Here is a 25,213-nt window from a genome sequence, read left to right on the forward strand (position 1 = left end):
GGAACTTGGCCCCCCTCCTGCGCCAGATCATCCTCGCTCGCTCTCGGCGTTATTGTTGTTCTTCAGCTGATTCGGGGCCCGAGAAGAAGGTGAAGATTTTGGGGTTTACCCCCTACCGTCTCTCTGCTCTGAGCGATTGTCTAAAAAAGAATTAAAAATGGCCGAGAATGTGGTGGAGCCGGGCCCGCCTTCAGCCAAGCGGCCTAAACTCTCCTCACCGGCGCTCTCCGTGTCCGCCAGCGACGGCACAGGTCAGTCTCGGGGGCCCAGGCCCTCCCCACCTCTCGGTGCCGCAGTTACTGCCTTTTTCTCTCCTCTTGCCTAAATCTCCACCTCCCTTTTGCTGCTGTTAACTCGTGCCCTGCCTTCGGCCTTTCTGTCTGTTTTTCCCGTTTTCGCTCGGTTTGAACCTATCGATATTAACGGCATAGGGAGGGTGTTCCGATGTTTCTGCCCTTCTGTTTTTTTGGATGTGATTGAAAGCAAAGCTGTTCAGTTTACTGTGCTTTTGATCAACTGTAGATAAGACTTAATAGTTCGTCATTTTAGTGTTTTTCACAATAGTAATTATTACTGGGCTCCTTGATAAGCATAATACCTTTAATGCCAGTTGCAGAAATACAAAATAGTGCTAAAGATGATGCTTTTGTACACTTCATTGTTGAATGACATGTGTATGTTCGTACACACAATTGCGTTATGTTTCTTATTTTATTTTACATATACAAGAGTTTTTTACAGCTGGTTTAGCAACGAGATTTATTTCTCTGCTGTTTTTTTTCTTCTTACATGCAGTCTGCTTGTTTGATTTACTTTTTACAGTCTTTCTTACCTTTCCTTGCAGAAGGATATCTAAAAACTGCTTTTCTGATTCAAATAGACCATCAACTTTAGGAAAAAACAGCTAAGACCGGTATCCAGATCCCAAACTTGGGGCATAAGGTTTATCGAGACTCTTTATCTTCTTAGAAATGAAATGTTATTTCACCTTCTTTGAACTGAGAATCAATATGGAGCGTATTTCATCTTGCATCTCCCATTTCTTTGCTGCAAGACCAAAATGTCTGAAATTCCCCTGTAGACTTAAGGGCTGTGAAGATAAAAGGGCTTCTCTGCAGCCCTGCAAAGGTCTTTGGTGATGCTGCGAAGGCATTTGAGAGGTTGGAAGTCATAGGTGTCCCAATTGCTAGTAAATATGAACTGGTTGTACTGGGAGGGGCGAGGGAGTAACAAAGGACTGTTCAGCCTTTTAATGCTTTTTTGTGAAGCAGATGAGTATTTGGTGTCATTTTGCTATGAGAGTACTTGGTTACCTGTACCACAGGAGTTTCTTTGAACGCACTTTAGATCTTCATAGCCTATGGGGTGTGGAGGAGGCCTCCTCCTGCCAGAGTCTGGTGAGTGGTGGCATTTCTGAAGCCAGCGGTGGTCTTGTTCGGTGCAGTTAACAACTGGCAAGAAAGAGTTGTTTGTTTAGTGTTTTGGGGTTTTTTTTGTTTGTTTTTAAAAAGCTCCTCATTTGACAGTAAACAGAAGATTTTAGTAGCTGGTTTTTGCTTAAGCAGTGAGTGTGATTCTACTTGGAATAATCTTTAACATCTTGATTTTTGTCTTCTTTGTTCTTGGTGAATGATGTATTAGTTTTGAAAAGTTTGTGTGTAACTTTTAGAGCATATTAGATACAGGCAATACTACATTGCAACTGGAGGACATGACTATTCCTAATATCAACAGGTCTCTAGTAGGAGAGTAGAGGAGCATTGGAGAAGCCACTCTTTAGCTAGCGCTACTTGTTTGGGGTTTTGTGCCAAACTCGGAAACCAGTACTTAACTCAGTAACAATTTTTAATTTGTCTTTACAGTGGTTATCTTGCTCTGTTTAGAAAGGTGAAATAAAATTGTATTTTGTGAGAGAAGTCCTGATAGTTGAAAAAATATGAAAGTTAAAGGCGTGTTTTGACTCAGGTGAACACATGTATCTAAGTGAAGACCTTTGTGATCAGATAAGGTTCGGATAATTAGTGAACATATTTCAGTTTAGCAGGTGCAGATTTTCACAGAATACTTAGTCTATTTTAATTATTAGTTTGGTGGGCAGCTTAATAAATGAACTTTTTACAGTTGTGATGAAACACTAGGGATTGTTGGACAGTTTCAGTAGTGCACAAAAAGAGTGAGATTTGTCATCATCTGATAGCTATGCAGAGGTTTGTAGAGGTGCAAACACTTCAAATATGCTACATAAAAACAATTAAAAGATTCTTATGCTTCTGGATTATTTTTTTTTTCTTGACAACTTATCACCTGGGTTTGTGACAGTTCCACTTTCTGTGTTTTTAACATATACCTTTTTCTTTAATTAAAGAAAATCAAACCTCTTCACCAGTAAGCATGTTTTGAGCGTTGTATTTTTTCCATTTGCTGCATGAGAGACTGCAATTTGTTCTGTCCCATTTTTGCTGTTGTGGGAAACTGCTTTGAAATTTACTTTTTTTTTTTAACCTATCTGCTCCGTAAATTTGCCTTGAAATAGTGCAAGCAGCTTTTATTAAGTAAATTCCACTTATAGAATCTGTTATATTGTCCCCACTCCTTAGTTAATTATAGAAAATAAATAGCGTGGTGCTTATGTACTTACTCAAGCACTCTTTTTAACACTGTTAGATTCACAGCATCATTAGAGGGAGGGAAGAAGAAATGTAACAATCGTGCACTGTTGATGAAACTTTTTCCAGCACATGTGCATAGTGGATCTTTGTGTTTCTTTTGATGTTAACTTTTTGACTAATTTCTTAATCTGGAATACTGTTGTAGCACTAAGTTGAGTCTCTGATTCACCCATGTTTTCACCGTAGACCTGGATGATACTGGTATTCTGGGCTTGGAATGTCCTAAACACAAATGTTTGTGGTTTTCTTCTAGAAAGAAGACGTCAAAGATTGTCCTAATACGTTTGATTTATTGGTAGCAGCCAAATATAGTTACATTTCCCACTGTCATTGCAGTGCTGCATCTCCTTCTGTCTTAAAAGTCTTAAATGGTTTGTGTGTTGCCTGCTCAGAATTTGCTTTGCTGTAGAACATATTGTATTAGCTTAGTTTTGGGTTGCTTTATTAATGCCAATTCCTTCTTTGTGAGGTAAGAATAACATAGGCTTACAGGGAAACTGAAATGTTTGTAGAACATTTTGTAATAAACATGTTGAAGTGATTTAGAAAGTCTTGGTATTGTCGGTGTTGTGTAGTATATTAGAATTTTTGAGTGGTCACTTTTTTCTTGAATGTTGTGTAGTTCTAGAATAACTTCAGGAGCAGGACTGGGTGGATTCCCTTAAAAAGTTTTTCTACAACTTTTTTTTCCAATTTAAATATTTTTTTGCAAAGAAGAGTAGTAATCATATGTATATCTTATCCAGATGTTTTCTCAGAGCCATTACAACTCTACAGCGGGGTCACCTTTTGTTGGTACAGTGTCCTTAGTATGGGATGTGAGTTTGTGACAATCAGTGCCAGCACAGCTCTTCTGTACTAGCATGGTTACATTGACATAAGTACTTTGCTAGTGTGGCTGGTTTTGCTTACCTTTCTTTAGTGGTAGAAACATTGTTTTGGTATGTTGCACCTAGTCTAACAGGACTTTCTTACACATTGAATTAGTGAACTAGTATATACCAGTCTATTCCCTGCACTATACAGAATGAGTGCATCCTGAAGAGTTATCTCCTTGAGTAAATGTGTGGAGGTCTTTTATAAAGATATGTTTTTAACTGAATGCCTTAAAAACAGTCGGGTTTTATTATTATTATTATTAATTGGCTTTTATTATTATTAATTGGCTTTTTTATTTGTGAACCTCTCAATTTTTTTTCTTGCAGTAATGCAGGTGTGCTGAAATTGCTACATACAGATTTCTATGTGGTATATTCAGGAAGGGAGAGTTTAATCATGTTTTACAGAGTCCCCTCAGAAGTAACGTATTTTCTGTGAACTAAGAAAGCTTTTCAGGCTCTGGGTTCAGAACTGCTGTGCTTCGTCAAGGAATAAAAATGGAGTAGACTCTGCCACAGCGTGGTTGTATAGTTTCTGTCATGTCTTTGGGTTGTTAGATCTGAAAACAGGATTTTAAGTGCTTGGTGTTTCGACTTCTGTAACATTGGAAGTCAGTTTTCTACAATTAGTTGGCACGTATGTTGTATCAGAGATCAGTGTACATATTTGTGTTTGCCTTAACATCCCTCAGTTTCCTATATCCAAATATTGTGTTTTTCTGGGTAATAATAGCACATCTTCAATCTCTCTTTCAGTACCCGTCTTTTGTAAAGTTTGTATGTTCCTTTTTTTTCAGGAACTGCTTCTGACCTTTAAAAGTTTGCTTTCTCTGACATCAAAGGTCTGAGACTTGTAACTAAACTTCTCTCCTGGACTACTGCAATTTTGACTGATACTCATCTTTCATTTGTTCCAAATGTTTCAGGATGTTTCTTTGCTCGAAATGAATCACATTAATCTTGTCTCACTGCCTTTTGCAGAGGCGTATCAGAGGCATATGCATGTTTCTCAATTCTGTTTTCATACAGCTGTGGTTTTTTTTTTCCCTAGTGTTTGTATTTACTACTTTTAAAATAACAAACTTTCCATAAATTTGTTTTCTGGTTAATATTTAAGACCAAGTAACTAGTTACATTTAACTTACAGCCATCAGTTAAATATTTTTATCCCTTCTTGCTGAGACCAGACCCACTTCTTTCTGTTGTGTTTTGTTTTTCACAAGTATTACTTGTTGTGAGATGAGAGATGCCTTAAAATATGGTTTGATGGACGGCATATACTGTATTGCAGCGGTGGATGCTTGTGTGGCAAAGATGGGCGACTTTGCCTTGCAGCTAAATAGGTTCTCGAAGTAACTGCGTTAGGAATAAATTTAAGTTAAGAGAATTTAAGACTGAAAGATTTTATTTAAAAAGTAAACCGATCATTCATATGGTGCTTAGTAACTTTCTAAAGAAAATCTTGCAGATTTTTGACCCTCATAGATTTCCGAACTGCTAGATCTTTGCTTTTATTGACCCTTTCACCAACTGGATTGTGTGTGTGTCTCTGACACAGGTATGAACTTTTTCTGCGCAGTCTTAGAAAGGTACCTAATTTTTTAAAAAAATAAATATCCACTAGAACACAAGGACTGTACATATTGTGACGTAAAACTGAATCTTCAGCACTTACAAATAAAAAAAGTATTTGAAACTAGAAAACCAGTTTACAGTTGCAGTTTAAAAATACAGATTCACAAGTTTGATGTTGCAGGGAAAGCCTTTGTTGCTGAACTTTGGAATTCAAATTCTAGATTTTAAAAAAACCAAAACTACAAATATTTTGCATCTTGTCCCTCATGATCCTAGAGCAGGGTTTAGATTTAGTTTAGAGGATCCCTAGTTCAGTTTATGGGGCAGTTGTGTATTTGAAGAAAACCAAAGTTTATCTGGGAAGGGTCTAAGCAGACTCTAGGGTTTAGTGTAAATTTGTAGGGGATGTGGGTTTTCATAAGGTACTGGGGATAAACACTGAACTTCTACTGTAGGAATTCTGGTTTCTTGTACCTTTACAACTTGGAGAAAATTATTTTATTATTAGATTTTAATTTTGTATGGTTTAGTGTGTATTTCTTGCATCTTCTTTGTAGGCTGCTTGATTATCTCCAGTGTGTCGCCTCAGTGTCTTGCTTAGCTGCTTTAGGAGGAGCTGCCTACCAGTGCTTGTTCCGACAATGTAGTGACACTACTTTAACCTTTCTCATCACCCGAACTAGTGCCCCCTCTGAGAGGGCTTGGCCAAAGTCATTTAGATTTATTATTTGACAAATGGAGTTATTTTGCTGTGTAGACTTCACTGACAGATGAACAATGCACACCTGTCTCCAAAGATTTGGCTTTTCTGTCTTTATTTAAACTGTGGCAGCAGGCTGAAGTAAAATACATCTGTCTCTGCATATGGATGTATGTACTGACAAAAAACTTCTGTGGTTACATTGAACTTGTAGAGCTTAAAGTACGACTTGAGCTAGGGCAATTCACAGTAGTTCTCTCCCTGAGCAGTAAGTGATGTATCTGACAACATGACTTTGTTCTGTTCCTAAATAGCAACAAGTTTCCTTAAAATGGATTGACTTACAAATATATTTAAAGATTTCTTAAAAATTTGATGTGCTATATTCTTCTTCAAGTATGCATTTCTTACAAAACTTTTTAAAGAAAATCAGAAAAAGGAGTGTTGAATTCTGATTAACTCAAATCATAGTAACTTGTGGTTTAGTCGGCGATGTCAGGTGTGTTTACAGAAACAGCAACGAGATGAAATCGTGGTTTAAACTAGGATTTTCACAAAAAAGTGCAAGTTAGGTACAGGACTTTCAAAACGAGCACAGGTTATTTTCTATTATTGGTGTGAGATAGTTTGCTTTTTACCATTTGGTGGTGTGAAATACCTCTCTGCTGCACCTTTTGTTGCCTCTCCATAAGAGATGTAAGTAGAGTTTTGAACTGTATCTGTTTGCTTGCAGAATCATGACTTACTGTTTCTTGCTTTGTAGTACTCCCAAATACAAGTGACTAGATAGTCTCTCTAAAAACTTACTCTTACTGTGGTAATGAACTAAAATAATCTAATTGTCAGGTTTTTTCCTTCTTTATAATTCTTATAAAAAATAAAATTCTGTCAAAATGCTGGCATATGACTTGCACAGTACAAATTCTGCTGAAGCTAGTCTGCCTTTTACTTATTCCTGGATATAATTTCAGGAGCTCTGGGGAATTACTGGTTCAAGAAAAAGAAGTCTGATCTGCTGACTTCTGTTTTTTGTTTACTTGTATATTTTTTGTACATGAATTCAGCATTACTTTATGGTTTTACTTGGGAGTAATGTTGAATGAACTCAAGGCAGTAATACTCAGAAAACTGACTTTTTGGTAATTGTATATGCAGATTGCATCATTTCAACGTTGTTGTAAACTCCACAATGAAGTAAACTTTACTCTTTTCTTGAAACTGATTTGTAATCACTTCTAAAATGAAAATGATTCGGAGTGTTTGTGCACGTGTGGGTGATCCTTTCCTATCTGCATGTACCCATTTTTCCCACCAGTATAGCAGACTGACAAGGCACCTCTAACTTTCCAGACTTGTATGCAGGGTGGTCCACAATTTATCAGGCTCCCAGCTGAAGTGGCATTCTTACTATTTAATGATACCACAGACCAACAGTAGGTGACTTAAGGTGGTCTTGTGGGAATTTCAGTAGCATACAGAGGATAATCTTGGGAATAAGAATACAAATTTAGAGACTTTTCACTAAAGGTAATCCAATGAAATTTATGCAAATAGCAACATGTTCACAAGGAAATTATAAACTGTGTGACTTCAGCATTTTGCAATTAAAATATCAAAACTTCATTTTATTTGGGTCATCAGTGATGGCAAGACTTTGCACTGTGTTAAGTAAGAGGTAATAAGCAGGTACAAAAACAACAGTGTCTCTGAAATTTCCCCTTAAGTGATGTTAAAACATTAAATATACCCTGTCTTGGTTCTTTCACCCAGTCTTTTCCATATGATTACACCACTTCTGTTTCCCAAGAACAGCTACAGTTCTGTATTCCAAAATCATAACCATTGACTTTTCACTATGGATTTAATTGGTGAACACCTGCTGTCCTCTGTATCTCTGAATATTGGTTCTTGAAGAACTCTGAAGATGATAATGAAAATGAAAAGTTTTCTGTAAATACAATTTTTCTTCTAAGGTGCAAAAAGCATGCATCAGCCAGAATCTATGAAAATTGGCATTTCTGTTGATATTAGTTTGGGACAAGTAAGACTTAAACTTGCAGATTATTGAGATTTTGCAGCATTCAGACTTTTCCTTAAGCAAGAGTTGATGTTTTCTATACCAGTGTTTGAATAGGGATTAGGATAGTTTAGAAAAAATGAAATGAGTGAGGTCCTAAAATAGTCTTCGAGAGATGTTGAGTGATAAGTTGCTGCTTCTTTAGAATGATCCTTTTTTTACGCTTGTAAAATGTTTATACTTGATTGTTACAACTAATAACAAAATAATGTGTGTGTACTTTTTCACTAACAAATGTTGGTTTTAAAAAAAATCTGTGCCTGAAGTTGTATGCTATGGTGACCTAACATGTTTTATGCCTTTGTGTTTACTGTTTTCCAGAGGTTTTGAATATGTCCTTTTTAGATGTGTTTTCTGCTTCTATACTTCGAAGTATCAAATTCAGGTCTTTTCAGGATTAGCAGGGAAGGAAGGAGGCAGTGCTTCCCTACTTACTTGCTGGGAACAGAATTAATATTGAAGTCTAATGCTGAAGACACCGTTACCCAAGTAGCGTAATACGGAATAAGAATTCTCAGTTGCTGTTGCATAAGTGATAGTGAAGACCTCTGCATCATACTTCCACTTTGGGGGTTGTTTGATGATTAGGGTTATATAGGGACTGATGTCCTAGGATTTTCGAAGTACTACTTGCAGTGATGAGTATAGACCTTAGTATTTTAGGCTGATGTTGACTTTTTGCCCCTTTGTCTTGCATCAAAGTGGTAGATTAATTTAACTCTACATTTTAAGGTGGGAGAAACGGTTTGGCAGAATTTGTTTTACCATTGGGTAATTGTGAGTTCACAGAGGATCTACATGAAAAGCCTTAATAATGGGCTTTAATGGCAAGAATAAATCTGATCTCCAAAATACCATATAGCAAAATTCTCTCACACCCACCTGGTAGGAATCTTAGACTTTTTGCCTCTTTCTTAGATGTGCTTTGTGTTTTTGGTTTTTTTTTCCTTCAGTGAAGCTGTCTGAACATGTCCAGCTTAATTTTCTGCTATTGCAGAGGCCTTGGGAATTGATGACTTTCTTTATGAGCACTTTGTTTCATGTCTGTGCTTTACCCTTGCATCTGCATTTTCGTGGATACCTGAGAATCATCTTGTGAGAATGTGTCTCCTTATCTTGTTCTGTCTTTTTTGTGTTTTAAGTTCTGGCTCTTTTTCCAGGGCATTTCAGACACTACATTTCAGGGCCTGTAATGCTGATGCTTGACTGCAAGCCTGAATGTGTGGTTTCTCTGGGATGTTGGTTGTATCCTCTGTGCGCTTTTTCCCTTATATCTAGGCCCTGTTTGGTTCCTGTATAGCTTCAATGTTGCCATGCAGGGAAGATACTGACCTCAGGAGCTTATTGTTATTCTTTGTCTGAAAGTGCAGCAAAGGTATGTTTTCTGTGTAGTCCCAACATCATCTGTGGCTCCTGTCAACCCTGTAACATACATGTTTTGTATTCAGTGTCCTGTATTAAGCCTTGTCAACTTGTTTCATGGTGAACCTAAGGACTGTGATATAATTTGATCCACTGATAGGTTTCTGGAGCCCAGAAAAATTTGTGCAAAAAGTTGACTGTTCAGCAGCTTTCTAATTTGATGTGTCTGTGTCCAGAATATAATATAATAAATGGGATGCAGGGACAGGAACTGTACTCTCGTATCTCTGTAAGATCAGCAACAAGGTAAGCACTGGGGTAAGTCATTGTCCTGACATGTCTGTCACGCAGGGTTCTTCAGGCATCACTGTCCATGCATGATGCTGCTTTTTCAGATGTACCAACTCTTCTTTGAGACTGAATGCTTGAATGTCTTGAGTTTGAGGGTGCAGTACACAAGAGTTAAGCGTTCTTGGTATTTTGTAGCATGTGGGCAGGTTCTTGGAAAGCTGCTATTATTCACTGAAGCCTGTTTGCTAGAACCAGATAATCGCCATATTGATAGAAATGCCTGTTATATTCTGAAAGGTGAATAAGTCTGTTGTCTTAATCCAGAAATAAGAAAATGACTGAATCATGACTGTAGGCTAGAAAGCACACAAAAGAAACTGGCATGTGCTGCTTGAACCCCCATGTCAATTTCTTTGCTAGGTAGCTAGTATGGATATATTTTCCTTGCATTGTAAGCATTGTCAGAAATCGCTGCCTTGCCTTGCATGCCTGCAGAGCTGTTACATCACTGGTGCTGCCAGGTACTCTTCTGGTAAAATTATCTTGAAATAAATATTTTGTAACTTGTTTGAAAATTGATCACTTGATAAGGCATCAATGTGTTATTGACTTAAGGATTTTGATTGCACACTCTGAATCTGTACTAGCTTAAAGTCCTTTTTGGTGCCAGGTGGGTTTCCAACCCAGGCCAGCAGTTTGCTTGCATCTTGCAGACCACAACACTGTCAAAGGCAGACTTCTTAGAAGCAGGGTCCAAAACTAAGAAAGTAATCCGTAGTATGCCACACAAGTTAGCACACTGATTTGTGAAGTTGGTTTTTTTTCTCACAGTTTAGGGTGCAGTTTACATGACTTAATCCAGTCTAACTGGACTGCCATTGAAAGAAATGGGCCTGTTCCATCTACTTGTCTCTTTTGACCCACTTTCTCATTGCAGATCTAATGCAGCCAGGGCAAGTCAGGCCAGTTTCTTGACTCTACAAAAAAAGACTTACTTAAGTGTTCAGTAGTGGTACAGTTCCTAAAATGAATTGTTATCTGCCTTTGCAGATTGAGAGTATCTCAGGTTAAGACTTTCTGATTATCTACTTAGATGTTGTTTTGTGGAGGTACTTTCCTTCTGTTTCCTTTGAATTTTAATGGCAGTAGCATTCTATTCTATATCATCTTGTTACCTATGGAAAGAAATGTACTAATACAATAAATAACATAATGTGGAATCACTCTGTGCCACTCTACTGAGATCAAGATTTAGCTCTACCGCTTACTGCCTGCATATTTCTGTATGTGTTTGAGCTCTTAGGCCAGATACTATTTGTTCTGTTACATCCCATTTTTTTTCTGTGTCTGATTATGTCGTAAGATCTCTAGGGATTATGAATCAGGTAGGCAAACCTTTGCAGGACTAATATGCCTCCTTCACCTTCTCACAAGCTTTATTTTCTTAGTAAGAATTCTTTGTGTGTATCCTTAATGAAACAGATTGTAAGGTTAGCAAGTACACTGGACTCAGTGTATTGGAAAGTCAATCAGTTTTCTGAATGTTTATCACCATTGTCTTAAGCTATGCCTTTTGTTCTTGTGTGAGTGCGTGTGCCATTATTTTCATGTACTCTCTGAGCTGTTTGTCCCAGCCTTGTCGGTTTTGGGATTGGTTGTAGGTAGAACTCTCTACAGTAGGCTTTAGGGTACATGTTGTATGTAAAAGAATGTGAAATGGGTTGCAACTGTTGATAGATATGCACAAAGCCTTATTGATCTTTATGGTCTCCTTTATCCAAACATTTCTGTCTTGGAAGTTGTCTAAAAATGCATAGTTGACCAGACTATGGAAAAAAAAAAACTGAGAGTTTTTCTTTTTTTGTTGTTTGTCTGCTGGCTGAAGAAGACTTTGAAGTTTTGTTTTTGGAAAAGACTTACGAAAAGAGCAAACTCACATGAGAATATTGCACTGTTCGTATTTACTACTTATGATTTTGGCTTGTAGCTGATAGTATTCTTTTATGATGAATCTTCTGTTGTGTATTCTCTGGGATTAAAGTTAGTCTTACATGGAAAGAACAGTTTACATTTTTTGATGTAAAGAAGTAATCCGATTGGGATTATCTCACAACCCTTTAGTTTTATTGTGTTTTTCTTTTTTTTTAATGTAGCTGTTGATTTGTTGTGTTTTGAGACATTAATAAAAAGAATTAAAAGCACTTTGAGTTATGACATTTTTCTTCCTGTTCACGAGTGGTACAGAATGACCAGAACAAGGAATTTAGGTGGTTTGTACCTGAATACTGCAGTTGATATGAACAAGTAAGCCTTAAAGCTGGAGTTATCTTCTCATTTATGAGGAGGGGGAATTTCAAAAAGAGTGAAGTCTTCAGAGAAACAGATTAGTGTTTTCTTGTGAAGAAAGATGAGCAAATCTTTGTCCCTCAGAAAAAGAATTGCACTGCCCTTTTGCGGTGTTACATCTGAAATAAAGTAAATGGGTTTTCTGAGAAAATATTCTGTGATGGTTTGAAAGAGTAATTAGTTCTTCATATTTAATCATTTACTAATCACTTTCCAGGTGGTTTTCTGAAAGGCTTAATATGCAATGGTCTGATCTCAAGAAAGGTGAAGTGGGGGGTTTTGTTTTGTGACTCGCCCTTTCTTGGAGGCTGTGTCTGTTCAAGAGCAGAAGTTCTTCCCCCAGCTACAGTCAGTCACAAAACTGGACTTTGAGCTGTGTGGATGTCTTTGCCTCAACAGCTATTTCCCAATTTGCAGATAGGAGATTGCTGTGTGCTGCCATTATGGCTGTGTTGTAACTACAGGGTTTGTGCTGGCTCATGTTCTTCCCAGACACTTAACTTCCGTTTTCACTTTTGTTTGTTCATCATTGAGGAGAATTCTTTTTTTTTTTTTTTCTGGACAGCAGACTAATTTGTGAATTACTGATCATGTTTTTCACTCCTTCCTTACTCATGGGCTGTTTGTCAGTTTATTAGCCAGAGTGTTTTCTGAATATAATGCTTCAACATTTGCCTTTTAAAGGTGTCCTTTCAACATCTTAAGATGCCTGTTGAAGTTATTTTAAACTGTCGTGTATTTTTTTTTTGATTGCTTTCTCCATTTCCTTGATCTCTGCTCTCATTTGAGGGTCTCTTCCACTGCAACTCTCCCCATGTTCATTGATATTTAATTGTTAAGCTAACCATTGAGCATTGTAATTTTGGGGGGAGGAGATGTGTTTTGAAATAAGTCTACCTACACAAAACTCTAAATTAATTTTAAATGGAGGAGAACTTGGACAAAGCTTTATTCTTCCAATTCTTCCTTCACTTGTGAATCTTCAAAAATAACAGTCATGCTGAAGAATACCAGTGATGCAAGTGAAAGATAGTCCTTAGTATGTGTTGCAAAGCGTAACTTTAGAACAAGATTTACGTTAATGAAGAATGGGCTAACTGATTTTACTAGTTTAAAACATAGTTCTTTAGTGGAGATTTTCATTCTGTCTCTGGTACTTTGCAGTAATGAATATATAAATGGAGTTATAAAATACCCTCTGTTGTGGTATACCTGCATTTTTGCCAACCTCATACCATATTTTCAGAGTTCTTAAGTCATGATCTTATCTGTGGTAACAGTTGCAAAGTTGTAGAAACTCTGTTAGTGCTGAAGTTTGGCAGTTTGGGTATGGTATTGTCTGAAACACTGTGAACAGATTTCTAATGCTGATCAGCTTTTCTGACTTCCGTGCTGTTTAACTGTAGTCTTCTTCCATGTGTTTTTGGACCAAGTAATCTTGCCAGCCTCTAGAATTCAGTGTAATTGACGTTTCCTTGTCAATTCCCTCCACTGGATGTGGAAGATTTAGAAAAAAACAAAACAAACCAACAAAACACCCAACAACAAAAAAACCCCCAGAAAACTGCCCTTGATGAGGTAGAGTAGTATTTCAGATCTAGACTGAAGTTCTTGAAAATGCAGTGCAATACCTCCTGCAGAGCATCCATGAAATGACCTTTCTGGTAGAAGTGGTGCTGAAATATTACAATAGTTATGATTTAAAAACACCTCCTTTTCTAGGTATTCTCAGATTCCAAATATTAAACTTTACTGCCTATTTATGCGTAGCTATGTCACACAGTGGCTCAGCTTTTAGCCATAAACTTAGTAGGTTGCTTTTTTTTAACTACTGTAGATCAAGGTGCATGCTGCTTCTACAGACGTACGAACTTCTTGTTTTCTTGACCAAATTTATTCTGGGTACTGTGTAGTATTCTTGTATCTATATGACCCTAATCGTAATCTTTCTTCACTTGGTTACCTTGGGGATTGCTTTGCATGTGCTCTTGAGATGTGAATTTGATTTTTTCATCCTAGTGTTTTTTTCATAGCTTCATGGCCAGGAGGGTTGCGTTGATTCTTTTCTGACAGTGTTCATTGTGGGAAGATACTGGCTGTCCAGTGAAGTTCAGTGGAATCTTGCAGTTCTGTTCTGGGAATGACTGGATGTGGAAGACTTAGAAAAACCAAAACAAACCAACAAAACACACCCAGCAATAAAAATTAAAAAAAAAAAAACCCACACCTAACAAAACAAAAAAACCCCAGCAAAACTCTACAACAAAACCTCTATTTATTAATTTTTATAAATAGTAAACATTTTTGAAATTTCATTACTATATTAATGTCTGTTTCAAAAGTGACAGAGTCCAGTGAAAGTTAAAAATTAAAGACAGTGTTTTCCTATCAACTTTTTAATTTTTGTAATAATTGTTGTCTAATTCTATTGGCTAACTCTGTGGGATTTTTTTAATACTTTTTTTTTCCTCTCCTTTCTTGCCAAATTTCTTGAGAGAGCATAGTCTGAGATACTCAGTGATCTTTCAAAACCAACGGTTGTAGGAGAGTGAAGTGGAATCGTCTTCTTTAGTTTAGACTCTGTAGAGTTTAGAAATTACTTTTATCATGACAGATTGGATAGTTTTTGGTAACGACTGATGCGGGAATTTTGGTGGAACATAGTGGAGTTTTGCTAGTTACTTGAAATAAAAAAACTAGAAACTAATGAACAAGATTCTTCAAGACACTACTGATTGCTCTGACATAATATAAAATTTGTTTTGTTTTTCAGATTTTGGATCACTCTTTGATCTGGAACATGACTTGCCAGATGAACTGATCAGCTCCACAGAACTGGGACTCACCAATGGTGGTGACATTAATCAGCTGCAGACCAGCCTTGGCCTGGCACAAGATGCTGCCTCTAAACACAAGCAGCTGTCTGAACTTTTACGGGCTGGTAGCTCCCCAAATCTCAATATGGGGGTTGGTGGCCCTGGCCAGGGCATGGCCAGTCAAACCCAACAAAATAGTCCTGGAATGGGAATGTTAAACAGCATGGTGAAAAGCCCCATGGCACAGGCGGGGTTGACTTCTCCGAATATGGCAATGGGTGCAAGTGGACCAAACCAGGGTCCTTCAGCTCAATCCACAGCAGGCATGATGACAACAGTAAACAGTCCAGTTAACCAGCCTGGCATGGGAATGAACACAGGGATGAATGCTGGCATGAATCCTGGGATGTTGGCAGCAGGCAACGGACAGGGGATGATGCAGGGGCAAGTCATGAACGGTTCAATCGGAGCAGGCAGAGGGCGACCTAATATGCCATACCCAAACCCAGGAATGGGTAGTGCTGGTAACTTGTTGGCTGAGACACTGCAACAAGGCTCTCCACAGATGGGAGGACAGGCTGGACTGAGAGGGCCACAGCCTGGAGCTATGAACAAGGTAAGACAAGCTAAGCTTGAGTTTATTACCTTCCTTCTTCATGTTGACTTAGTTTTGTAAGATGTATTCTTCTGCAGTATGGGTTCTATATAAAAGGATTTTTTTCTTTTAAGAGTCCTGGATCATATGGTAAATAGTTTATATGCTAGTAAAATGTAATTTTTGGCAGTCATGGGAGGCAAAAATTGAGTCTTGCACAACAGGCAAGACTATTGCTAGATTAAAAGGCCTGTGTTAGAAATCTTGTGGCAGTATAGATTATCAACAACACTGAAAAGTAATTTGATAGTATTCTGTTTTATGCTTTGTCCATTAATGTATTTTCCTGTCTAGTGTGATGCTGGTACTGTGAGTGTGATGGGAATCCATCAGGACTTTTCAGATGTTGTGGTGCTTTTTTCTGTGTGACACTTAGCAAGAAGATTTGTAGTCTGAGATCCACTGAGTGTTCGTGTTGTAGCAGATGCTGAGAGACACACACAGGTTTGAATCAATGATACCCTGTATGTGCATACATTGGATTTGTTGAGAAACAGGTATTTGAGTTAATGGTGGAGAATGAACGCTTGCGTAAACACCTAAAGACAAATGTTGGGTTCTTAAAAGACTGTTAATCCAACTCAGTTCTAGTTTTAAACTTTACAAAGGCTTTGTCTATAGGAGAGTAAACCAGAAAACTGAAAAATATCTTTTTTTGTACTGGAGAGGGAAATAGATGTGCTTTTGTAATTTAGGAGATTGGAAGAAAGTTGTTGTAATGAGTCACTGAAAAGATGAGAGAAGACCTAGTGGTTTAAGTGACAAGGAGATGTCTGCATTTAATTTTTGTCATGCACAATTAGCTTTTTTAGAGTAGGGAGCCGCTTGAGTATTTCTTCTCAATGTTTAAGTGTTTTGATCAAAAGCCTAGAAAATACTTAAGTGTTTCAGTTCACTTTAGGTGGGTATTTTGTGTTTCTTGGCTAATGAGGGGGAAGTTTTTACAAGGTGCTTTGTAATACCTGAATAGATCTATCTTGGAATGCCTAAAGTCAGTCCACTTGGAAGGCTTGGAATGGTAAGTAACATAAATGAAAATTATGCTGTATTAAGTAAAATTATTTTAGTGCCTCATGAACATTATTAAGTTCTTTGATATTAGCTGTCTGCTTAAGCTCAGTGTGCTGCTGACAATGGTTCTGATACATATGTATCTGTATCTAATGACGAGTTGATTGTGTGGCCTGGTCATTTCAGGTATTTTTGCCTGATAGGAAAGTTGTTGCAAAGTTTGATTGCTACAGTAGAAAATTAGTATGCAGTTTACAGTGGAAAGAAATAGTAGCTGCTTAGAAGTATTCTTGTATTGGAATTATATAATGTCGCATTCATGATTCCTTGTCTGGAAAAAAAAAATAATACTTTGGTTTTCAGAAAGCTGTATTCAGAGGTCAAAAATTGACATATTGGATATCTGGGTGAAATGCAACTTCTTAATCCTTACAAGAGCTAAAGTAGGGTTATGGACTATCATAAACTCATTTCTCTAGAAGTAAAGAAAGGACACAAGATCAATCTTTTGCCTGATGTAGTCCAAAAGTAAATTGTCTTCCTCACTTGCTTAAATTCTGAAATGTACTCTACATATAAAGTAAGAGCATTTTGTGCTTTTGGGAATATTCAGACCAAATATGTAATAACTTCTGGTTTTTAGTTCATAGTTCTAGACTGGTTAAAAATACTTAGAAGTTCTTTAATTGCTGATAAGAAAAACTTAAGACTGTTAATGTAAGTATAGTGGGTATAGCCTCATAAAGGAGTTGAAACTGCCGGATGAGAAAGAACAGTCCGAAATGGAGGCTGAAATTCCAGAATGTCTTCAATTGGTTTGGTTGTTGGCAGGGAGCCTGTGTTTCACTTAGCGCAGTGGAGTTAGCAAAATCTGACAACAGTAATGTCTGACTGTTTTACCTCTCCCCCCCCCCCCCCCCATCTGCTTTTCTTTTTCCCACCTACAAATCTTCAAAAAGTAGATGAAAACAGAGGACCCTAAGCAGTTGTTTTTAAAAGCCAGGGGTTTTTTAGTTGGTAAATTTAGTAGTGTTGCTGTTAGTGTGGGAGTTAGTGTAATAACTTCTGTAGGTTTCCTTCAGCACTGCAAAAAAATGTGCATTAACCAGGAGCTGTCCTTCGGGAGGAGAAAAAAATGGGCCAGACACTTTGATTGTGTTCAACTTCACCACATTAGCTTGCCAAAGTCAGCACCTTTGGGTGATGGGAGGATTGCCTCTCTGAGTTTTCTCTCAGTAAAACAGAGGTGTGTTGGCTGCAATGGTTTGTATGGAGGAATAGCTTGAGTTTCCTGTGATATTAACTAATTGTGAGGGAGGATGTTATACTCTTCTAGCACTAAAGATGAGATTCAAGTGGCCAGTCAGTTTGGAAAGCAAGATTGGTTACCTTTCTGCTTTGTTCTGTTGTCCTGTGTAGTTACTGAAGTGTTTTCTTCCTCTCCTCCCAAACCATTGGCTAGGAGTAGAGTGGAGCACTTGCTAACCTCGTTAGCCATGTACTTCCCATCTTTTCTAGTTGCACCTGTTACTTTTTAGGACTTGAAATCCCAAATGTCAATGTGAATGATTGATATGGGGTCACCTGATATATGTAGAATTGTGCTGTCATAATCTGCCGCTTACATCCTGTGGTCTAATGCTGTAGTTTTATGTATGATGTCACTGACATGCAAAGAAGGAATTCTGTCTGCCTGCCATCTCTGTGCTAGTTGCACGACAGGCTGTGTTGAGGAACTAATCCAGGCTTGAAACCCACACGGTCATTTAAAAAAAAAAAAAAAAAAAAAAAGGAAAGAAAGAAAGAAAAAGAAAAAAAAACCTTAATTTGAAGGTTTTAATTTGAATTGTTGTCTTTCTGGTCTGATTTATACTCATCAGTTGGAAAGCTGGTGCTGATATTAGGGAGGGGACATATTAAAGGAGTTTATACTGCCAGTGAGAGGAGGGTGTGGACTCTGCTTTGGTGACAGTACCAGCTTAAAAATGCTTGTGAAAGTCTAGCCTGAAAGGAACTGTTGGTAGTTTGGAGGGGAAAGGAATTGTAACAAGTTATGCTTTCTTGAGTAGCTTTTTTGTTTTTTGTGTGCAAGTTAGGAGGGTGACAGACATGCCTATTACTCTTAAAATAGAGTTTTGGAAATTGTTTGTAATGCTTTAATTCGTTCAGTGTTTAAGCATTTTTCAAGCTTTTTGTTTCACTAGGTACTTTTACAGCTTTGATTAATTTAAAAGTAAACAGAGCTTGAATTTGCTATAAGAACAAATTAATGTTTCCTATTTTGAACCATTCTTTATTTGGAATTATATCTAGTTAAAACTTTCAGTTTGTTCCTCTAGATTCTGTCAAGAGTGCCCAGTATTGTCCAGCCTCTTACTAGGGGAGGAGGGTATTTTATGTGTAAGTTGGTGTATGCACTTCTGCGATAGCAGTGCTCTATCATAAAGTGACCAAGTTCACCTGGCTTTCAGGTCATTTAAATTTAATCTCGCACTGATTCAAGAAACATTCTGTTACTTAAGTAATGAAATGGATGTCAAGGCAGTTCAGGTTAGTAAGGGCATTACTACTACCTCTGCTATGTATTTCACTTGCATGTGAAGTTACTTGAAATGTTTAGAGTTCCAGTAGTAATTCTTTGTCGTTTTGCTTACTGTTTGAGTATGTACAGGGTTCTCTCCTATTATAATGGATAAAATTTGCTTTATCAGTTTAACCTCTGTTAAGAAGAATCAATAGTAATATTTTACAAAGACAAATATACTTCTTCAGAATCTCTGTAGCTTCTTTTAAGTAAAACAATAAGAAATTTCAGAATAATAAAGTTCTGTTTAAAGTTGCAGAGAGATTGAAGATTATATCACCCTCAGATTGTAAAACTAGATAAAAAAAGAAAAACACCTTATGTTCCTTCATGTTAGCTTATTCAGAGGCACATTTTATGTAGAAGGTGTTATTATTTTCATTAGCGGTTTGATTCAACAGGTAAATTTATCCATACTGTTAGACTCTGTGACCAAGGATACCATATGAGCAAGTACAGTAATCCATTAAAAGTGTAGTTGTGTGTTCTGGTCCTTTGCTTTTTCTTCTTTGGTGAACTAAGGTGAAAAAATGGATAATGGCTCACTTTATCCCAGTGTAAGGGAGGAATGTTTGTTTGTGAGGGAGAAATGGAGCAGTAAAGACTTGTCTTTGAGTCTAAGTATCTGGGGTGGATGGGGCAGTTTCTTGCACAGATGGCAGTGAAATAGTGCTAGTGTCTTGCAATAGGTTTCTTTAAACATTATGCAGTTAAATGCAAAGAATAAAGATTGATAACAGTCCTTGGAAAGAATGCAGCTGATACTTCTGGCACAATTTTGTTGTTAGGTTATGTCTGGGTCCAAGTAATGCTCTACCAGTCAGTAGAATGGCACTACAAAGGGATGTACAATATATTCTTGTTTTTAAAGAGCCAGATGGAATTTACTAAAACTAACTTCCCTGTTTTGGGAAAGTTAATTAACTTGTGAACATGTAGATATGGAAAGATACTAGATACCATCAATGTGGTCTTAAACTAGTCCATGCGCTGCAGTTACCCTGATGGAGACACATCGTTGACACTGCAAGTGTTGGATCATTTGGAAGAATGTTATTAAAACTTAATTCTATTACTTCTCTATGCTTTATCTTTGCAAATCTCAAAACTGGTCATTGTTCAATACTATTGCTTGTATCTAGTTGTCTTTCAAATATTAGACTGTCCTTCTCCGTCAGTGAAGCTGTTATTTTTAAATATTATTAAAACTTTAAGTTACTTTAAACAGTAGAATATTTGTACTGTCTATGTGCATAGCTGTAACAGGTATTACTCCTCAATTTGTTCTCTGTGTTACTAACAGTAAAACTACAAGCAGAGTTACTTACCTGACCTTTCGAACTGAAGATGCATGTGTTTCATGGCATTAGAACAATTTCCTCTACTTTTGTAGTTGTTCCTCTCAGATGGGGGAGTGTCTGAACAGCCCTATCTGATGCTGCTCATGCTTGTCTTATGAACTAGGATCTTTCCTCAACTTGTGTCATCCATGCCCTTTGCATGGTGAGAGGTGTGTGTCTTCCACCATTCTGGTGATGACAGCCCCTGCTTCCACTGGAAGCAGGAAAGTCCGGTTGTTTTCTGCTGTGTATGTAGAAGGTATAACCATTTGAGATTACCTTTGCCACCTATTAGCATGCATCATCTTTTGCTGTTTACCTTGTTTCTTCCTCTTTTCCTTTACTGTAATGTGGATTTCTGTCTGCTCTTCCTTGTGTGCAAGTCCTTGTTTATGTGATGAAAGTAAGTTGAGGCTGTGTGGTGAGGAAAGGAAGAAAAACAACAGATGGGATGGATAAGAAGAGAAATGGGAAGAGCACTAGAAGGAGGTGGTGGCTGAGAAGGAGTGAGTAGAGGTTGCACTTGCTGACTTGTTGCTACAATTCAGCTGTGTATTTTTTGGGATTGCAGATGAAGCCTTGTACCTGTCACATGCAGTGGTACTAACACCACTTTCTTTGTCTGGTTCTTCCGCACTCAATTGTTTATCTACCCCTCACTCCCAAGAGATCATTAATATGGTGATGAACTATATTTCAGCATTACTGGTTGTTTCCTACTGATAAAATTATACAGGATTATTTTTATCTTCCTTCTGTAGTCGTGAGGTCATCAGTTTGTTCCTGTTTGATGTTTTCTTTTATTCATGTTTCTCAACATGTCCCAGCAGATGACATCAGCGTGCTCCTGCTTCTTGTGACAGGGTCACAAGGCCACTTTGTGCCAGGTGAAGAATCTCCCAAATGACCCTTGTCTTGACTCAGTCTAGAGTTGCATGCAGGTTGTTGGTGTCAGGTTAGTGGGTCTGTGACATCAGGACTGGAGGGCATTGCTGTGAGGTTCAGCTGTGAATCTGGCAGGTGGTAGTCTCACCTGGACCAAGTGATGGCTGCTAATTTGCTCCAGGAGACCTTGAGATGTTTCTTTTTTTAGCATCCTCCTTAGGCATTGCTTGAGTGTGTGGCTTTTGGAGTCAGTTTGACGTACTTGCCCTCCAGCCTGGCCTGTGCTTCTCTGGTCTTGGCCTCTCCTGTAGGCTGAGACAGGGAACTGAGGGCTACTCCTGTTGGGAGCAGCTGGGCTGAACTGGGCATGTAGTCGTCTGCTTCCGGGTCCCTGGGTACAGCAGGGTAGAGGAAGTCCCCTTGGTGGGGTGGGTGATGGTTCTCAGCCCTAGGGAGAGTGGAGCCCTGGTTTCTGCCATGGAGACAGCATTGTTTGAAGGGGCTGGTTTTGCACCCTAAACAGCACCAATGGCTCATGCTTGAGAAAACATCAGAGATGTTTGTGCTGGGCCAGCTTGATTAGCACATTTGAAGAAGCCAGATGCTTCACAAAGTTTGTGTCCAGCTGTGTTGCTGATACAAAGGTTGATTGGCATGGTCAAACCTCATCCCTGAGTTTCATTGGAAAGCTTCCAATTTGGGTAACATAGCAAAGATGCTTTTTTAAGTCTAGGTTTGGGTTTCTCCCCCTGTAGTCAGGACAGGGCTGTCTCATCATGCCATAGTTATTCTGAATCCTTTGGTATAAATGTTTGAAGTCCCCAGCTGTCTGAGTGGGCTATCTTGATTTCTTCCCATGACACCAGAGTGTGAAAATGTGCTTCAGCCTTCAATTCCAAATTACTTGGTTAGGTTTCTTTTAAGGCTGATAGCAGCATAAGTTGCAGAAGTCATGTGGGGGCAGTGTTAGTGATGGCCAACATAGTCTGTGCTTTCAGTATACTCTCAGGTGTCAGCTAACTTTGGGAGCTATGATTGTTAATGAACTTGAAAACTTTGCTTAGAAATTTCTGGTTTTGAGGGATGTACCTGCTTTCAAATCCCTTTCTGGAGCCAAAGGGAGCAGGCTATCTTGCAGAAAAACATTTCTTAAGGAAATAATTCCCGTTGTCAGTTCAGTCCTTCACTAAGTCTTGAGCCTGTTGGTCAATTTGAGGCAGCAGTGACGATGGGGAAGAGTCCTGTAAGTGTTTGCTGACTCCTTATGTTTTTCTTTTCCCTTTCCCTTCTGCTCAACTTGCACATGAGATCTTACTAGTCTTCTGAGGGAGAGGCAGGAAGGGTTTGAGTCTTACCTGTTCTGTTTTTGGCAACAGCTGCCTCATCGGTCACCATGTGTGTATTCATTGAGACATGGCAGGGGTGGTGCCAAAGGAGGCAGAGGAAAGGAAGCTTTTTTAGATCTACCTGATCATTGCATAGTTTGTTTATCTGCCATGGGTAGAGATTCTTTTCATTGCTCTCTAATGAATTACTGCTGTGTGATTATGGTTATTGCTTGTGTATGGAGGAGGGGGGGCTTCCCTCAAGGGAATTTCACTTGTAGGTTATCAGATGTCTAAAGTGGCAGGTTGTTTAGTGAATTTTGTGTTCCTTTTCCTGTAGCTTGGGTTTGATGCTGCTTTATTTTATAAATGCAAACTGAAGGCTATTATAATGGATTGGCAGATGTTACAACCTGAAAAAGGAAAGTGTTTGACTCATTGCAGTTAAATGCCAGGCATGTAGGTTACTTCTCTGTGCAGGTTGGAGAAGTTTGGTAAGGAGCAGAAACAAGGTGTTTCTACTAGGGGAGGATGCTTTGAGAATAAATGTAGGAGTGATTGGAAACAAACCTACCATAGGAGCTTGTATGCACTTTGGATGCAGGAAAATGTCCAGACTTGAACCAAAAAGCATCAAGGAGACTGAACATTGTCTAGTCAAATGTTAATGTGAATTGAAACAATACAGCTCTTTAAAGTATTTTTTGTGGCTTTGTTATTATGTTGTGGCTCCTTGAGGATCCTGCCTGAGTAATGGTGAGAACTTGGTAATCTTAACAAAAATCTTGTTTTCATGGTCCTGTATGGCTAGTTGTTTTGGTCCTAAAAGGCCAGATTTGCCATTAAAAATATATAGGAATGCAAGGAATGGAGGACAAAAAACTTTATTGGCAAGATTGCTCCTAACTGTTCTTTAGGTTCTGGGGAATTCCAAGGCAACAAGTGGTATATTCTGGTGTGCTAAAACTGTTGAATATGTGTATATAGCTTATATGAAATACAAATCTACATCCCTTGTGGATGAATGGTTCAATAGATTTGTTTTCATAGAGTCATAGAATGGTTTGGGTTGTAAGGGCCTTAGAGATTGTTTGCAGAGTTCCTTCCTACAGTCTCCTTTGACCTCTAGTACTGCTCACTGCAAATGAGTTACTGTGTCTGTGTGACTGTGTGGTGTTACCTATGCCTATGGTGTATTCTTACATTGAAAATGGCGGTGTACTGAAAATGCAGACATGCATTGTTACGGCTGTCTGGAGAGGAGTTGTGGGAGTGCTGACAGTAGGGTAGGAGGTTTTTGGGATAAATGCTGCTGATATGAATGAAGGTCATATTTGTCTCCGTTTGAAGTCTGCAAAGATACAGGGAGCAGAAAAAGTGTTCCAGAGTTGAGTTATATAGTCCATGGTACAAATTTGTGAGTGGGAAAGCTGAAATGAGAAATCTGTTGAACAAAATCTTTCTTTATAAAGAAATAATCAGGGCAATTCTAACCAGACTGACCTTGAAGGTTGGTAAGTTGGCTTCACTGTGTTTATAGGAACTGTCTGGTTGAGGAGTTAGTTGTGTGATGGGTAAAACCATGCACGTAAAGGAGCGGGGGAAGCATGTGGATCAGTATTGTATTGCAACTGGTCCATGGCTGTGATAGCTCTTGCTTCTCTGAAGTATTCATTTGCCTTTTGCATTGTGAACTTAAGCTATCTTACTTGAACATCTTACCATTTTGATTCCTAGATGGGAATGATGAGCAATCCCAGCCCTTATGGCCAGCCGTATAGTCAGAATACCGGGCAGCAGATTGGAGCCAGTGGACTTGGGCCTCAGATGCAGAATAAAGCTGGACTGCAGAATAGCTTACCACAATTTCCAATGGACAAGAAGCCAGTTCCTGGGGCAAATGGTAAGTAGAATGCAAGGTGTCTCCAGAAAATGTTGTAGTAGACCAAAGTGGAGCAATATGCTCTGGTGTTGCCATGTTATAAGTTTTTGCAACTGTCATATCCAGTGTGAATGCGTGCTCTGAATCCACACGTAATGCATTTGCTTCAACTCCTGAAAAGGCTGATAGGAAGGAGAGGGCTGAGTTGTGCTTCCTCTGTTGATAAGCTGCACCTCCACTCTTCAACCTTCAAACCCTGTTAGCAGAGAAAATGAAATGCAGCTCCTTAACTGAAGTGAGCTTTTCCACCTGTTTGAACACCTCTGCTCTCCTCTTCCATCCCTTCTTCTCTGGTCGGTGTATTGGGCCCTTTCTTCTCAGTGTAACTTTGTCTTGATGATTGTTCTCCTACTTGTACTCCCTGATGCTTTTGGGAGAGAGAAGTATCCCTTCTCAAACAGGTATTACCTGTGATAGGGCTTAGAAGCCTCAGTTGTGTGTTCCTTCCTGTTCTGAATTACATGAACACACACAACAGTTGTGATGCTGGAGGTTCCGTGACAGTTGTTGCTGTAGTAGGGTTCTTGTCTTCTCCTTTCCACACTGTTATTGCAGCAGGACTTATGGAAAGGGGAAGTTAAGAGTGGTGGGAAAAGTGGATGGCCAAAAAGTGGATATGCCAAGCTTATAAATGACAGGTCTTAACATTTGGTTTCCTAGGTTGAGCTTAACACTGGTGGCTGAATGCCTTCGCCTCATTATTTGAGAAGCTTAAATTGGTTAGGGGTATAACATAGAATCATAGAATCATTAAGGT

General features: G+C 38.5%; 1 protein-coding gene across 1 annotated transcript; it reads left to right on the forward strand.

Moving 5' to 3' along the window:
- Positions 1-30: 30 nt before the first annotated feature.
- Positions 31-24,417, forward strand: LOC104471673 (histone acetyltransferase p300-like; the record flags this gene model as incomplete). The annotated part of the gene is made up of 3 exons (XM_010087088.1): positions 31-251; positions 14,672-15,330; positions 24,252-24,417. Coding segments are annotated over exons 1-3 (919 nt in total), but the record flags the coding sequence as incomplete, so codon positions are not given.
- Positions 24,418-25,213: the final 796 nt, after the last annotated feature.

Source organism: Pterocles gutturalis, unplaced genomic scaffold, assembly GCF_000699245.1.
Source record: "Pterocles gutturalis isolate BGI_N339 unplaced genomic scaffold, ASM69924v1 scaffold42791, whole genome shotgun sequence".
NCBI lineage: Eukaryota > Metazoa > Chordata > Aves > Pterocliformes > Pteroclidae > Pterocles > Pterocles gutturalis.